At 41.9% G+C, this 15,278-nt stretch overlaps 1 protein-coding gene across 1 annotated transcript in view; it reads right to left on the bottom strand.

Annotated features, from left to right (window-relative positions):
• LOC122651723 (anaphase-promoting complex subunit 5) overlaps nt 1-15,278 on the bottom strand; it is a 63,441-nt gene that overhangs the window by 21,951 nt on the left and 26,212 nt on the right. The window contains exons 8-12 of the mRNA XM_043845226.1: nt 14,942-15,068; nt 14,820-14,852; nt 2,815-3,063; nt 1,867-1,944; nt 1,498-1,760 (exon numbers count right to left, since the gene is read on the bottom strand). Of these exons, the coding sequence (XP_043701161.1) occupies nt 1,498-1,760; nt 1,867-1,944; nt 2,815-3,063; nt 14,820-14,852; nt 14,942-15,068 (750 nt within the window). The remainder of the gene's footprint in view (nt 1-1,497; nt 1,761-1,866; nt 1,945-2,814; nt 3,064-14,819; nt 14,853-14,941; nt 15,069-15,278) is intronic.

Here is a 15,278-nt window from a genome sequence, read left to right as displayed (position 1 = left end):
AACTCCAGTCAAGTTCTCTTCTCTGGTAGCCCTAACAGTGGCTTGAATATGGCAGGAATCTCTCAACACTATGGAGTGATGCAGATACATCACCAAAAGGAACTTATTTTAATGGAAATAAGCCTTGGGTTGGGTTATATATGTGTCAGGCCTCTAATCCAATGGGTTTTCAATGTAATAGGCCACTTTATAGACCTAAACTGTAGGTATTAAGGCTGCATACGGGATTGTATTTATTAGGACTTAGTTTCTTATACTTAGTTTATTTAAGTTGTTTTGGGTTAGTTCAATTGAACCGGTTATATGTGGTTCAATTTAAGTTGCAAGTAATTGTTATTAACTGTTTTAATGGGGCTGAATTAGGATCATATAATTCCAGTCCTGTTTCGAGTCTATTTACTTTAGTCTATCACTTTCCTAATCAATTTAGATTTTCTACTTAGTTAAGGATTGGGATACGCCTTTCTTTGTTAGTGTTTGAGTCTATTTTTTAGTTTTCTATATAAGGTTGTGAGAGGGGAAAGCATTGGACACGAATTTTATAAACAAAGTTGCTGCTATTGCTAGTTTGCTACTCCTCTTCTCCATTGGTGAAGAAACCTTGTGTTTGATCGAAGGAGGAATTGATGCTTGATCCGATTGACACCTTGCGGTGGGAAGCCTGGGTGGATCGTTTGGTTACTTTGTAACGTTCTCTACTTCTATTCTTCTAGTTTGAAAATTCTACTTTCAGTTTGCTGCCATTAACAAGTCAAGACCTTGAAACCTGCAACTTGAACGTTCCTTTCTAGAAGATCACAGACTAAGTGTTTTTTGGGATTAAGCAAACCAGCCACCCGATTGACCTCAGATTCTCACAATACCTCCATCAACCCTAGTTTGGAGAATGATTCAAATTTGACCTAATTCCTGCGGCATGATTTGAATATATTCACATATTTCCCATTTTGCCCCTGCCCCCCTTTAAAGCACAGTTTCCATCCCCAAGCAAGGTATAGATTTCAGCCTACATTATTTCTGATATCGATAGATTATTCACTTCTCAACCCTAGCTTCAGTACCCAAATTACCATAATACCTCCACTCCTATCCCAACTAGGAATCAATCAAAAACCCTGTTTTCTGTTCCCCTATTAGGCTGCAACTTTCAGTTGCATTTTTCCTCTTTGTATGCCATACCCGAACCCCATTACAGCCCCCTCCTTTTACCTACTTACTTGGTATCCCAATTCCCGCAGTTTGAACCTACCTTTGAATAAAGATCTTGTTTGGCTACTGGTTTGAGCAATCGAATCCAGTACTACATTATGGAGGGTGCAATGGGGTTAATGTTACCATGCAGCCAGAACAGAGTACGGCCACAAGTTTGGGTATGTCTAGGGTTCTAAAATTAGGGTTTATGGGTAGGGTTTATGAGGGATTAGTGACAAAGACAATGGGTGAAGCTAGAAGGCAAACAGAGTTGAATGTAAAAGTGATATGATATCAACGCTTTACCTGCCATTTAGCTCCCAGGCAGTGGCCCGGAGTAGATATGATGCACCAGCTAATTGCATCACATAACCAGGAATAGAACTTGGTTGTGAACCAAACTGAAGAGCATCGCATGAACCTCCAGATTCATCCTCCTGAGACAGAACTGATGAAACCATAGGCTTTTGTAGGCTCTTTAGCCATGCAGTACTAAATGCACCATCAATTGTCAGTGATGCACCATCTGATCCAAATTCACTGAGCAAATAAGTACTTAATCTCAGTTCCTGCAGAAAACCCACAGCAGAAATTTGGTGAGTAGTTTCACTGGTATGATATCATGTGCAAAGTGCAAAGAGCAAAGACCACAAGTATCGATGCCATCCTCACTACCTTGCAAACATCACTTGGACATGTTTTGAGCTTCATGGAAGCCTTGGGACCAAATGAAAGCAATGCTCTTTTCACATGCTGCAAAAACATTACGGCTATTGGTGAGAAACAGAAAATACTTGTTGCACCACAAAACTGACTACAAGACAACACCAGCATCCTTAGTCCGGAACTAAAATCAACAAATTTTTCACATGCATCTCTATTGCCATATCCTCAAAAATTATTAAAACATAATAAAAAAAATTTTAAAAAACAAGACAAATTAGAAAATGGTCTTGATGAAGCAGAACAGGCAATAAGTAGCATGCTGGGTAGGCACAAGCCCAAACGGACATCCAAATTGAGCACTGTGAAAAGAAAAAAAAAAGAGGGGGCTGTTCTACAAGAACAGAAAGAATAAATTTTGCAGTTTTTATTTATAGAAATGATAACGTTGAATACCAAGGAATTCATGCGAATGCATATCTACTTTTGGTAACGATTTGAGGTCACTCAATCTATTAGGGAATTCATATTTAAATTTTGTATGTTTGGTCACGAAAAGAGAACATTCTGTACATGGTTTATTTATACCAACAACATTTTCCTTTAAAGTCCTCTATTAAAAGAAAAGGGAAATTTATTCACAAAACCAAGATGTTAGCATGACTAAAACCAATTCATTACTATTTTTGTAACTAAACCTTATCGTGCAGAAATGTATACTAGTCAGGCCATAAGAAACCCCTAGAAAGAATAGACTACACATAGTGTGCTATCAAAAGGATAGAACACAATACAACATTTTTTCTGGATTTCAATAAAACTTTCAGAAAAAAGACTAACAAAAACAAATCAAATTAAATTTCAAAATAAAAGATCAGTGTAAAAATATTTATATCATTAATCAAAAACATAATCGATAATGAGAAACAGAGAAAAATACATTAAATGAATTGATTATACCGTTAGATTGAATTTTGCCATTGCCAGCCGATTGGAGGCTACAAGCAGGGGTAGCTTCAGGCTTTCTGCTCTCTTTAGAGACCTTCTTAGTAACACAAACAATTGTTGCTGGATAGACAGTGAAGTACCTATACTGGTAACTGGTGAATGTGACGAATCAATTATACCCGTTGTGCTTGAGATACCGATTTCAGATAACAAGTTGCAAATAGCTGTCAAAGTGTAGGCAAGACAAGTATCATTATTGTGCTGCAAATGAAAAGAATTGATCAGTCCCTCGGTCCAGACCAGAAAATAAGCTCATAAGAATATCAGATACAGAAAATACAAAAGGACATTTTAAAATTTTATGGGAGGATGATACATTCTGAAGTTCTGTTATATATGAAGGTAACAACTATAGTTTCCTTGTACATTACAAGGTTGCTTGGAAAAGAGATTATCAAGCACCTAAAATCCTGTTTCAATCATCAAACTCAACATAGACCAGGGAGGCAGGGACACCAGATTGCAAGAAGATGATGGACAAGGTCATTCAATGGGTCTTCTCCTTGCGAGGGAGAAAGGAACACAGTTGACATTCAGGGAAAAAATGATGGTACAGAAATCGGGGCACTTTGAAATTCTCAAGGGAGGTGGTGAGCAGAAAGTAATTTCTATGGAAAACAGACATGAGTGTTTGGTCAAAGTTAAATGTGGATATCTGTTCACTAAGAAACCCCGGATCATCAGGGAATGGAGGTGTAATAAGGAGGTCGGATATATCTGCTATTGGAGCTTTTCAGGACCGATTGAAGAAGGGAACTCAACTAGAACGGAGCTGCTGGCATCAAAGACTGGAGTTGAACTGTTATTCGGGAAGAGATTTAGTTACACCACTACAGGAGATTCAGAGAATGTTATTTTGATGGATGGACACAGGAACCATAAGGTACACCCACTATATTAGACCGCTTTATTACCTTGTCTCTAAGATTCAGGTCTAATTTCAACGGAAACCGAGGGCCAATGCAGTGGCAGACAACTTGCCAAAACAAGGGTACATCACCAAAGGCTATATCACAGGAATGTTATTCATTTATAACAATTGCATATTTCCAAATTTAAGTGTTTATAATAGACTGGGTCTACTGGGATTCATATAATGTTTTTGCCCTTGTTGCAGAGGGTGTACTGTTGTTCATCTGTACAGTCTTATGTTGGTCAATAAAATTATTATTGCTACCCATCAACTCCCTCGCTCCCCCCCCCCCCAAAAAAAAAAGAAAAAAAAACAATCCTAGAGTTGAAGAGCACTGTGATAGCTTCTTTCAGAGAGCTGAAATTAAAAATGGATGCTGTATCATCGTGGTTGGTGCGTTGAGAAAGGAAGGGGGCAAATGCAATTTGGAAAAAACTGGTGACCAAAAATTCAAGCTTCAGACCAGGCAAAATTAACCATTTAGTTCTCTCTCCATATGGGGGATGTCCAGGGTAGTCTTTGGGAGTTTGGGGTCAATCATTTGAGTCATGTAGGTGGTTTGGAGTGTTTAGTTGTGTCCAGGTGGCACTAGGCTTAGGTTCATACTTCTAATTTTGGCTTATTGTGCTGTAGAGGCATCTTGTTCTTTTTATTTTCCAGCTCCCTCCCCCTTTTTTCTTTCACTCTCCTGCATGGTACCCAACCGAAATGAAATTATGGAGAAATGGAGGGAGCCACAAAGAGGGTTTCACCCATTTCAATAGCTAAAAAAACGAAAAATCCCTGAAATGCCTTGAAATTGACTCCTGGCCCAACTGTTTGGACACAAAACTCCAATCTACTGCTGGAATCTGGTGATTCAATGCCTTGCATGCAATTGTAGAGCATTGAAATCAACATTTGGATGCTCTTGGAGCATCTTTTGCACAATCCCCCACCCTTTGAAAGTAAATTCTTAAAACCTTACTAATTTCTTGTCGTTTGTAGCTTGGATTGAAGGAAAAACGCTACAAAATCATGGTAATAATGTCTTATTTGTGTATGAAATCATGTTTCCAAATGGATTTCGTAATTTGTTGGAATTGGAAACTTTCATGAAACAAATGTTTTCAAAAAATTAAGGTCAAAATAACTTGGTTGAGTCCTTGATTTTCAGCACGAAGATTACTTTTTTATACCCAGAGCACGGGACTCCCGCTACTACCTGGTCTGGGGAAGGGCAGATGTGAGGAGTGTTACCTCGCTTCCTAGATAGGCTGTTTCCTAATTTGAACCCGCAACCACCAGGTCGCAATGGAGCAACATCACCGTTGCACCAAGGCCCACCCTCTGATTATAAAATTCAAAAAAATAAAAAATAGAAATGTATGTTCTGTTTTGGGTTGAAAATGCATGTAAATATTATTGTTATGTATTTCAACTAAATGGAATGATTGTTGTATCGTCCCATAGTTAATTATTGTTAATTAGGTAATATTTATTTTTTCAATATATAAAAATATATGACTAATAGGAGAAAACAGAAATGGCTTCCGTCGTTTTAGAAGTGTTAATTGCTGCATACTTGGATGTTTACAGTAGATAAATTAAAGCTCAATACATTCTTGAACCATGGATGGAAGTAATGTTTGTCTATTTCTTGTTTATTGATTCAATAGCATAAGATACTTGCAACATGGGTGACAGTGATGGGGATATAGCATCGAAACATGGCATGCCCTTGAGTAGGGATACACAGAAAAAACAATGTAAATATTGTGGTACAAGGATGGGTAGTGATGGCGTCACAAGATTGAAGGAGCATTTGGCAGGTGGCTTCAAGGATGCGAAGCAATGCGCTTACTTCTTGAGCTTTTCTCAAGATCAGTACATGTCCAATTCTTGCTCAAGAAGAACGCTCCAACTCCTTTGTAATGCAGAGTCGACCTCAAACTAGGGAAACCAACGGGAGATCAATTGCAGCCAGGATCAACACGATAAAGAACAAATTAAATAACTAAAACTCTCTTTTTTTACTGTTGTTTTCTATTACATATGAATGGAGAACATAAAGGATAAGAAGAAAGGAGAAGAAGATAAAGAAGAGAAGACCGAAGAGAAGGGGGGTACGGGAGTGGCTCTCTCAGCCTGGGTCTCTCAACCACAGCTATCCCAGCCAAGGTTCGAAAACTCGAGTCTCGGAGCCATCTCGGCCCAGCAAAAAATCGAGTTGGGCCGAGATCTCGGCGAGTTTGTGCTTTTTTTTTTCCAACTCGGAAGCCCATCTTGGTGGGTTTTAGACCTCTTTTGGGTCTGAAAATCGGTATACAGCCTATTTTAGGCCATTTAAACACAACGGCATTATTAGCTTTTGCAAAAACAAAGTCCAAATAGGAGTTTCAGTTAGTGAGAAAGCAGGACAGACACTTACTTATTCTAGAAACCAGGACAGACACAGGACAAACAGTCTTATTTATGCCTAATATCATTTAAGTAAATGAAATATATTTTATTTACTTAAGATTTTATTCATAAATAAGCAAATACCCCCTTATTTGAATCCAATAAAAATAGTTAAAAAATCAAATTCCAAAAGGAAAAAAAGTCAACCCCCCAGTTCAAGAACAAAAACTGGATTTTCGACGGTTGGTGCAATTTTCAACTTTCTAATGCTGGGGTTTTTCTCAAATCTAAAAATTCCATAAATCTTTTTTTTTTGGGTGAATAAATAATTTCATTACCGAAGAGAAGAAAAGAATTACAGAGGGCCCCTAGGGGCAAGAAAAACACAAACAGCCAAAGCCTTAGCTAGGAGAGGCTGAAGAAACAAGAGAAACATTAGAGAGGCCCCAGGAGTGAACAATGAGCCTGTTCCTTGGGGAGTCTAAACAACTAGAGGGGGGGACAAGCGATAACTTTGCTTTAATCTCAAAGGAGATGGAATCCCAAATCTTTTGGTAAGGACGAGAATTGGAGGACCATTTCCTGATATTACGCTCCATCCAAATATGGTTGATAGTGGCACAGAAAGCCAGCTTCCCTACCACATCACAAATAGAGTAGCCAGCGAAGGTCATATCAACCCAAATCCACTCTCTAGAGAAAGGGAAAATTCTTCTACGGACCGGCCAGCACTTGAGGAGGATGCCTTTCCAAATAGCAGCAGCGGTAGGGCACTCAAAGAAAAGGTGAGTCAAGTCTTCAGCATTGTTCCAGCAAAGGCAGCAAGCAGAAGAGACTTGGATCTGGCGGCTTCGAAGAAAATCCTGGGTTGGGAGACAGTTGTTGAAAACCCTCCAAGCAGTAAAACAGTGGCGAGGAATGTGGTGCTTGAACCAAAGAAGCTTGCGCCAAGGTACCAACTGGCCTTTCAAACGTATGTAGTTCCAAGCTTCCTTAGAAGAGAAAAGGCCAGATCTGTTTGATATCCAAAGAACACAATCTCCTCGGGCAGTAGGCCTTCTTGGAATAGAGGGGAGCTCACTCCAAATAAGGCTAAGAGAGTTGCCAGCGGGGGGGGGGGGAGCCCAGCCATCCTGATCAAGAATATCAGCAACCAAAGATAGCCTATGAAGACCCATTGCATAAATGGAGCGGGGAGTGACTTGATGGAGAAGAATCCCCGAAGGGTGCCAATTGTCCAGCCAAAGGTGAGTGGAGAGACCATCACCAACCTGGGACCGAATGACCCGAAGCACAAGGTGTCAGCTAGCAAGAATTTTGCGCCAGACCCAAGAAGCATCAGAGGAAGGGGTAGCCGTCCAGATAGAGTCATTTCGAAGAGGACCTGAATAAATCCAGTCAACCCAGATGCTTTTCTTCTTGGAAGCAATCTTCCAAATAAGCTTGATGATACCCGCAGTGTTCACCTCTTTTATTCTTCGGATGCCCAACCCACCTTCCTTTTTAGGGAGGCATACAGCGGCCCAGCTTAGGGGATGGAGAAATCTAGAGGAATCATTGCCCTTCCAGAGAAAGGAGGCCATGAGAGTTTCTAAGGACTTGATGGTGGCCTGAGGTAGCCCATAAATCCCAGACCAATAGATATAAGATGACTCCAAAACTGATTTGATAAGGATTAACCTGCCCGCATAGGAGAGAAGTTTGTTTTTCCAAAGTTGAAGCATTTTTCTGATCAAATCAAGCATAGGAGTGCAATGGTGAGCAGTAAGCCTGGCCGGGATCAGGGGGATACACAAGTACTTGACTGGAAGCTTGCCCTCTAGGAATCCAGATCTGGCAAGAAGAGCTGTTTTCAGAACCTCTGAGACTCCAGCCAAAAATATAAGAGACTTTGAGGGGTTGATGCTGAGACCCGAGCGCTCATGGAAATGCTGAAGGCAACTTAAAATGCACTGAAGAGAGGTGACTGTGGCCTTTGAGAATATCATCAAATCGTCTGCAAAGGCCAGATGAGTGAGCTTAATGGCTTTACACTTGGGCATTGGCAAAATAATCTACTGATCAGTACAAGTCTGAATCTCTCTGGATAGGACTTCCAAAGCCAAGGTGAACAGGTAGGGAGATAGGGGGCAGCCTTGGCGAATCCCCACAGAAGCACCAAAATAACCCGCTGGGCTACCATTTACCAGCACCGAGAACTTGGGGGAAGAAATGCAGGAGTTCACCCAATTTACAAAAGGCAGAGGGAATCCCATCTTAGTCATCACCTGAGTTATAAATTCCCACCTAAGAGAGTCAAAAGCCTTGTGAATGTCAATCTTCAAGAGGAAGGAGGGAGAGTGATTTTTTCGATCAAACCCTCGAATTAAATCATTGCATAAAAGAATGTTGTCCGAGATATTCCTGCCAGGGATGAAGGCTGTTTGATTGTCACTAACCAAGACATCCACAACACCTTTGAGCCTACGAGCAAGAATCTTTGCTATGAACTTGTAGAGGAGATTGCATAGGGCAATGGGCCTAAAATCGTTCATGGCAATAGCACCTTCCTTTTTGGGGATGAGGCAAAGAAAAGTATTGTTGATCCCAGTAATTTGACTAGGATTAAGGAAGAAGCTTTCGATGGCAGCTACAAGATCAGATTTGATGATATTCCAAGCGGCTAAGAAAAACCCCATGCTAAAGCCATCCGGGCCCGGAGCACCATTGACCTTGAGAGAGTGAATAGCTTCCACTATTTCCTCTTCTTTAGGAATAGAACTCAAAGAATCAAGGGAGGCCTGGCCAATAAACTTGTTGAGCAACTGGTCCGGAATGGGGGCAAGACTCTCCTGAGGACTAGAAAAGAGGCTCTGGAAGTGCTGAACTGTCAAATCTTTAATATCTTTCACAGAGTTGACTAAGGATCCATCCGGCCGGGCGAGCTGAATAATGGAGTTTGTGTTAAGCCTAGCTTTCACCGTTCGATGGAAGTAGGCCGTGTTTGAATCTCCCAAATCCAGCCAAGTGATCCTAGATTTTTGCTTAAGAAAACTTTCTTCCCTAGCCAGCAAGGAGGAGAGCTGAGAGGAGACTTCTTTTTCTTCAATGGCCAAGGAAGCATTAAGGAAATCAGATTGAAGACTGGCCTGTATGGCAGCAAGCCTTTCCTTACACTCCAGGACTTGATGAGAAATGTTGCCAAAAACTTTGATGTTCCAATCTTTAAGAGCAGCCTTAACATTTTTGAGTTTCCTAGAGAAAGCAATTAGAGGAGCAGAAAAGGTAAAAACAGGCTTATTCCAGGCATCTTGCACAACAGAAAGGAAATTTGGGTGAGAGGACCACATGTCAAAGTACTTGAAGGGTTTAGGGCCGAAAGAGGTGAAAGGCTGAATGGCAAGGGATATGGGGGAATGATCTGAGATGTCTGGGTTATCAAAAGAGGCCTGAGAGGAAGGGAAGGCTGCCAGCCACTCTTCATTGACAAGCATTCTGTCCAGCTTACAGGCAATGCGATTGCTTCCATCCCTCTTGTTGCTCCAAGTGAGAGGAAAGCCTGTCCATCTGAGGTCATCTGCCCCCAAATCATCAATGCAATCATTAAAGGAATTCATAGCCTCCAAGTCCATATGGTCCCCCCCCTGCTTTTCATGGCTGAACCTGATAATGTTGAAATCCCCTCCTAACCCCCAAGGCTGAGCACCAATCTGGGAAGCAATAGACCTGAGATCAGCCCAGAGGTCAATCCTATCAGCAGGGCAGTTAAGAGCATAAACCACAGTCAGGAAAAAGGAGAAATGGCCCAGGCAATCAGAGAACATGGCGTGCATGAACTGAGAGGAGGCAGAAGAGAGGGAGATGGAGATTCTGCAGGGGTCCCATAAAATCCAAATACGGCCGTTGGTGTGATGAGAGTAGTTTGAAATAATCGACCAACCCGGGGCAATAGAGCTGATAATTTTGGTCGAATTAGGCTCTTTGATATGAGTTTCAAGAAGGCAGCAAAAACAAGAATGAGTGGAACGAATACGAGAGCGAACAGCGGATTGCTTAAAGGGGGAGTTGAGCCCTCTGGTGTTCCAAATGATGCCACGGATCATTGAGCAAGGGGGAGGAGAGGCAGCGAAGACTCAAGGAGCCTGGTCAGAACAGCCGGAGACCTGGTTTCGCTATGGTGACGGCGCCGGTACGAGCTACGAAGGAGGGGGGTGGTAGCTGCAGGAGGAGGGCGTAGGGGAGACACACAGGGAGCAGCGCTAGCAGTAACAGGCCTGTCGGGTGAAGAAGATGAAGGAACAGATTGGGTTGGAAAAGGTCCAAGAAGAGAGAGAGGGCCCGACCGAAAGGAGCAAATGGGTAGAATTTGGGTAAAGGGCGAAAGAGCTTGACCCGACCCACGAGAAGACCTGGGTAAAATTTCGGAAGAGTGAGAGGGGGCTAAACCCGACCCGGAGGGAATCAAAGGGGAGAGGCCAGTTCCGGGATCCGCTGGACAAGGGACAAGAGTGTGGGGGCCCACCAAGTCAAGGCCAGAAGAAGTCTCGACGGGGGGGTTCAAAAGGTTCGTTGAAGCCAAAAGGGGGTTTACATCGCTAGCAGACAAAGACTCCAGGGCACAGGCTTTTGAAGTTGACGAAGGCTCCAAGGCACAGACAGAAGAGATCAAAGGGTCAGAAGAGGATTTGAGAGCACTCGAAGCATTGGGGGTAGGAGCAACAGCTCCAAAGCCAGAAGTGGAAAGATCAGAAGAGAAGCCCTCTGCCATACGAGATCTGCTCCGAGGTAAAACTGCAAACTGGGGCTTCTCGGGGCAAGAGAGAGGCTCTGTACCCTCTGCGTCTTCGGCGGAAAGTAGACTGAAACGGTTCTGAGAATCAGACCAACACTGCTCCTTCGAAAGCGACTGGACAATGCTACTTTCCGGCCAAGTCTTCTTCTTCCAACGCTGATTCTGGTAACGGAGCCGAGATGTACCACGGGCGAGAGATCGAGCAACAACAGCAACAGCAGGTGTTCGACCGCAAGGGGTGGGGCCAGGGCCCCCATTGCCGGCGGGTACTTCTTCCGCCGAGGGTTCAGGATCATCACAGGGCTTTTCCAAAGGAGAGCAAAGGTGGGAGTCGTGCCCGAAGACCTTGCAAGTCGGGCACTGAGGGGGCTTCCAATCGAAGTGCACCTCCAGCTCAAAAGAAAAATCATCCCCTTCGTTGACAACGATAAAGGAGGGCAGGGGGTCTGCCGCCGAGACTTCCAACGCAGATGCGCGCAAAAGCAAGTCGATCCTTGCGCTTGGTCCTCAAATCAGAGAAAAGAGGCTTCCCCAACACAGAGCCTATAGTGCTAAGGCCATCCGTGAACCAGTAGTGCAGAGGTAACCCTGGAAGAGTAACCCACAGAGGGATAGAGGAAAGGTCAACACGCCGGAGCTGGAGCTGACGGTCCCATTGGCGCAAGAAAATTGGCATCTTCCCTACTTGCCAAGGGCCACCTTCGAGGGCACGCATCTTATCAAGCGAAGAGGAGAACTTGAAGATGAAAAAACCATTGTCCAGCAGGTAAGTGTCAAGAGATCCCTGTGGACGCCACTGTTTGGAGAGAGAGAGCTGACAACATGAAAGGGGGACGACGACCAAGGAAGTTACCAACGAGGCAATCTTCCCACAATTTTGCCTCGGATTCCGAAGATCAAGCACACATGGCTACTTTCGCGAGCCAACGAAAACAGGGGAACAAAGCGGTCAGACCATCGAGTGGGAGGATGAATTCGCCGATACAAGAGAGCTCCATTAGCTGGAGCGAGGAGGGTGCGGGGAAATGGAGGAGCGGGGACAAGGGGACAGGGCCATAATGCGGGAGAGGGAAGAGGGCAAGCCAAGAAAAGGCTGCCGGTAAAAACAAGTTCACGAACCGAGGAGAGGTCGGAGCTGCCGGAAGGCCGGCAGGGGAGATACAGTCATGTTAGTAGATGTTCAAAAAATGAACTTATTTAATATGGTAAAACATTGCTAAAAACCAAAAGTGCGGTAAAATATTCATTTGTTTTGATGTCCAAAAATATATTTTGATTCAGAGCGATTTTGACAGCATTTGCACACACCAAATTAAGTTTGACCGGTAAATAACTCCTTCAATATAAATCAGATTTAAGCAATCTTGGACTTGTTGGAAAGCTTTCAAAACATTTACTTAAATGATATTAGGCATAAATAAGTGTCTGTCTTCTCTGTCTTGGTTCCTGGCATAGATAGGTGTCAGTATACCAAGAATTTCCAACAAAATCTCGAGATCTGGCACTCATATAAAGGACCTAGATGGGCATTTTCCTATGTCAAACCGAGATCTCGGAGAGATATTGACATTTTAAGTTTCGTAGGCCATCTCGACTCGGGAAATTGGAAAACCGAGAATCTCGGCGAGATCTCGCGAGATTTCGGACAATGATCCCAGCTATTGAAACATGGAATTTCTCCCATAACCGATGGCAAGCTTGGCCACAAATTCTATTCTCCGACTCTGTTTCTATTAGAAGAGGGGCTGCCTATTTAATGGAATAGGCCAGCTTACCAAATTAGAAACTTAAGAAATACTAACTTCTAAAAGAAATAGCAACTTATAAAAACAGAAACCTAATGAAACTAGAAACTAGGCTTTATAGTTCAGCCAACATGCAAGGAACAAAAATTAGAAACTAGTAAATATAGTGACTACTAAAATGAAATAAACAAAATTAGATACTAGATACCTAGACTATATAACTAAGAAACTACTACAAAAATAGAAACCAAGTTAATAGCAGCTTCTAATAGAATATTTCACCAACATCCAGCAGCTAATCTTTACCCCAGCTGTCCATATCAGCCCCCAAATCACTGTTCACGTGAACAGTAACTCGGGTACTGTTCATGTGAACAGTAACTTCTTTTTTTATTTCTGCCAGTCTCTTATCTTCTTCATGCTTCTCTCTGAGCTGGGGCTGCCTTAGGTGATGCTCCATCGAACCAACAAAAACTTGCCACATCATCAGACTAGGCTGCCTCTCACAGCAGTCGAATCCCACAACCTTGCTGGGCTGGTTTTAGGGCTTGTTCCTGCGGGTACATATGGACTTGTGATCTACATCACTCTAGTTAATGTAATACTGGTTTTGAGAGTTCAAATCAGTAGCCAATAACAAGATCTTTCAATCAAAAGAAGGTTCAGATTACGGAGATTTCGAATAACACAAAATCAGGTGGATGAATGGAGTTGAAAAAAGGTCAAATGTAAGGGTCATGAAGGGGAATGATTGCAGAAAGTTTCAGTCCAATCACGTGGTTAGATGTGGAGCTAAAGCCAAGTCCTAGTAGCAATAGGACTAAAAGTAAAATAGTAATTTAAACATTGAAATTAGTGTTCGGAGGTTGCAATTAAATTGATGATTTCAGATATGAATAAATCTTAAATCAGTAGCCTAATCGATTGGTGAAAATAGAATTGCATTTCAGTTATGGATGACCTAAACAGAAGCTCTAATGGAGAGAGGGATATTGAATTTCAGAAATATGACAAGATCAACCGTCAGAACAGGATCAGATTTGAATCGACCTCTGTATTAGGGTTTGTGAACATGTGATCAAATCTCAAAATAATCGGATGGCTGGTTTACTTAATTTCACAAGAAAAAGAAAACCCCTTGTATATGAATGTCTAGAATCTAGGGTTGTAGTTGCAGAAAATTAAGAACAAGACCTACTTGATAATGGTTGTGATCTGAGATTAGGAATATCCAACAAATAAATCAGCAATAGAAGTAGAACGATAGCAAAAGAAGATCCACCCGAGCTTCTCACCACCAGGTGTCAATTGGATCAAACATCAATCCCTTCCCCTGATAAAAACACAAAGATCTTCACCGTAGAAGACAAATTGCAGCAGCAGCAGCTCTTAAGTTTCTCAGAAAATCGTGGGTTAAAGAAGGCTCCCCAGGCATGGTTTTACTAATTAAGGCAAAAGACAGGCTTTGAGTAGCATTGGGACATCCCCCAACCTACTCATTTACATAGCTCTACCACTTTAAAAGAAAACTAAATCTAATCCTGTGTATTCTATAAAGTGTTGTGGAACCAAATAAATAAAGCTAACTAAAGAAATTAAATAGAAACTTAAATTAAACCAGAATTGATTCAGGTTCAATGAACCACACCAAAGACAAAAACATTAAAAAAAAAAAACCAATTATAAAAGCACTAAATCAGCAGCTAATTAGGCCAAATTACGGCCTCCTCCCGTGGACTTCTTCCCACGTGAGTAGGTCGTCAGATCTGCATCACTGGTAGTCTGGTTAATCATTTTATTGTTTCTCTTTGACTTATTCTTCCTTTTATATCTAAAATTTCTAGATCTTGAATCTTGATTTCTGCAGTTCAAAAGACTATGAATATTAATTCCAATCCAACGGTCTATCAGTCAAAACTAACTGTCCGCATGGCTCAAATGGTGGACCATTTTGATAAGCTTACCAGAACAAGACGGTGAAAACCAAAATTTCCCATCAGCCAGTCTATTTTCAGTCTTCAGTACAAAAGTTCTAAATAGTTTCTAACTTTGCATATTTTCTTTCAAAAAGAACAAAGGATTCTCAAATGTTGCTAGTGAGTAGTGACAACAACAAAAATCTGAAAACATAAATTAACAACATTACCTGTTGAGAGGCCCGAACAGCTTCAGTTAGGACCTGGGAAGTGGGAAGTATTGAGAAGAGTTTAGGAAAGCAAATAAAAACCATATTAATTTGTGTCAAGGTACACTTCTTTAACATAATACCTCCAATGATTGCTTAGGATGCCCAAAATGACAATGCATCAGACCTAAACATAATAAAGCAGTTTCATAGTTTCCAAAACTGCTGAAAGAAGGAGATGGAGCAGAATCGATTCCCTCTGCCCCTGCACTTCAATGCCAGAACAGTTATGTTAGAAACAATCATCTCAAATCAATAGTTTCATAAAAACAAAGGAAAGTGGGCCCTTTCCTTTGTCATAGTTGAAAACCACTACCAGGATTATATCAAGAATTCAAGAACATCATCACTACCAAAAAAAATTTATTTTCCACAAAATGGAGAAAAGATTTGGGGCCTGGAGTAGAAGATATCTCTTAC

The sequence above is a fragment of the Telopea speciosissima genome, chromosome 2 (genome assembly GCF_018873765.1).
Source record: "Telopea speciosissima isolate NSW1024214 ecotype Mountain lineage chromosome 2, Tspe_v1, whole genome shotgun sequence".
Lineage (NCBI taxonomy): Eukaryota > Viridiplantae > Streptophyta > Magnoliopsida > Proteales > Proteaceae > Telopea > Telopea speciosissima.
This window is presented reverse-complemented; position numbering and strand designations above follow the sequence as displayed.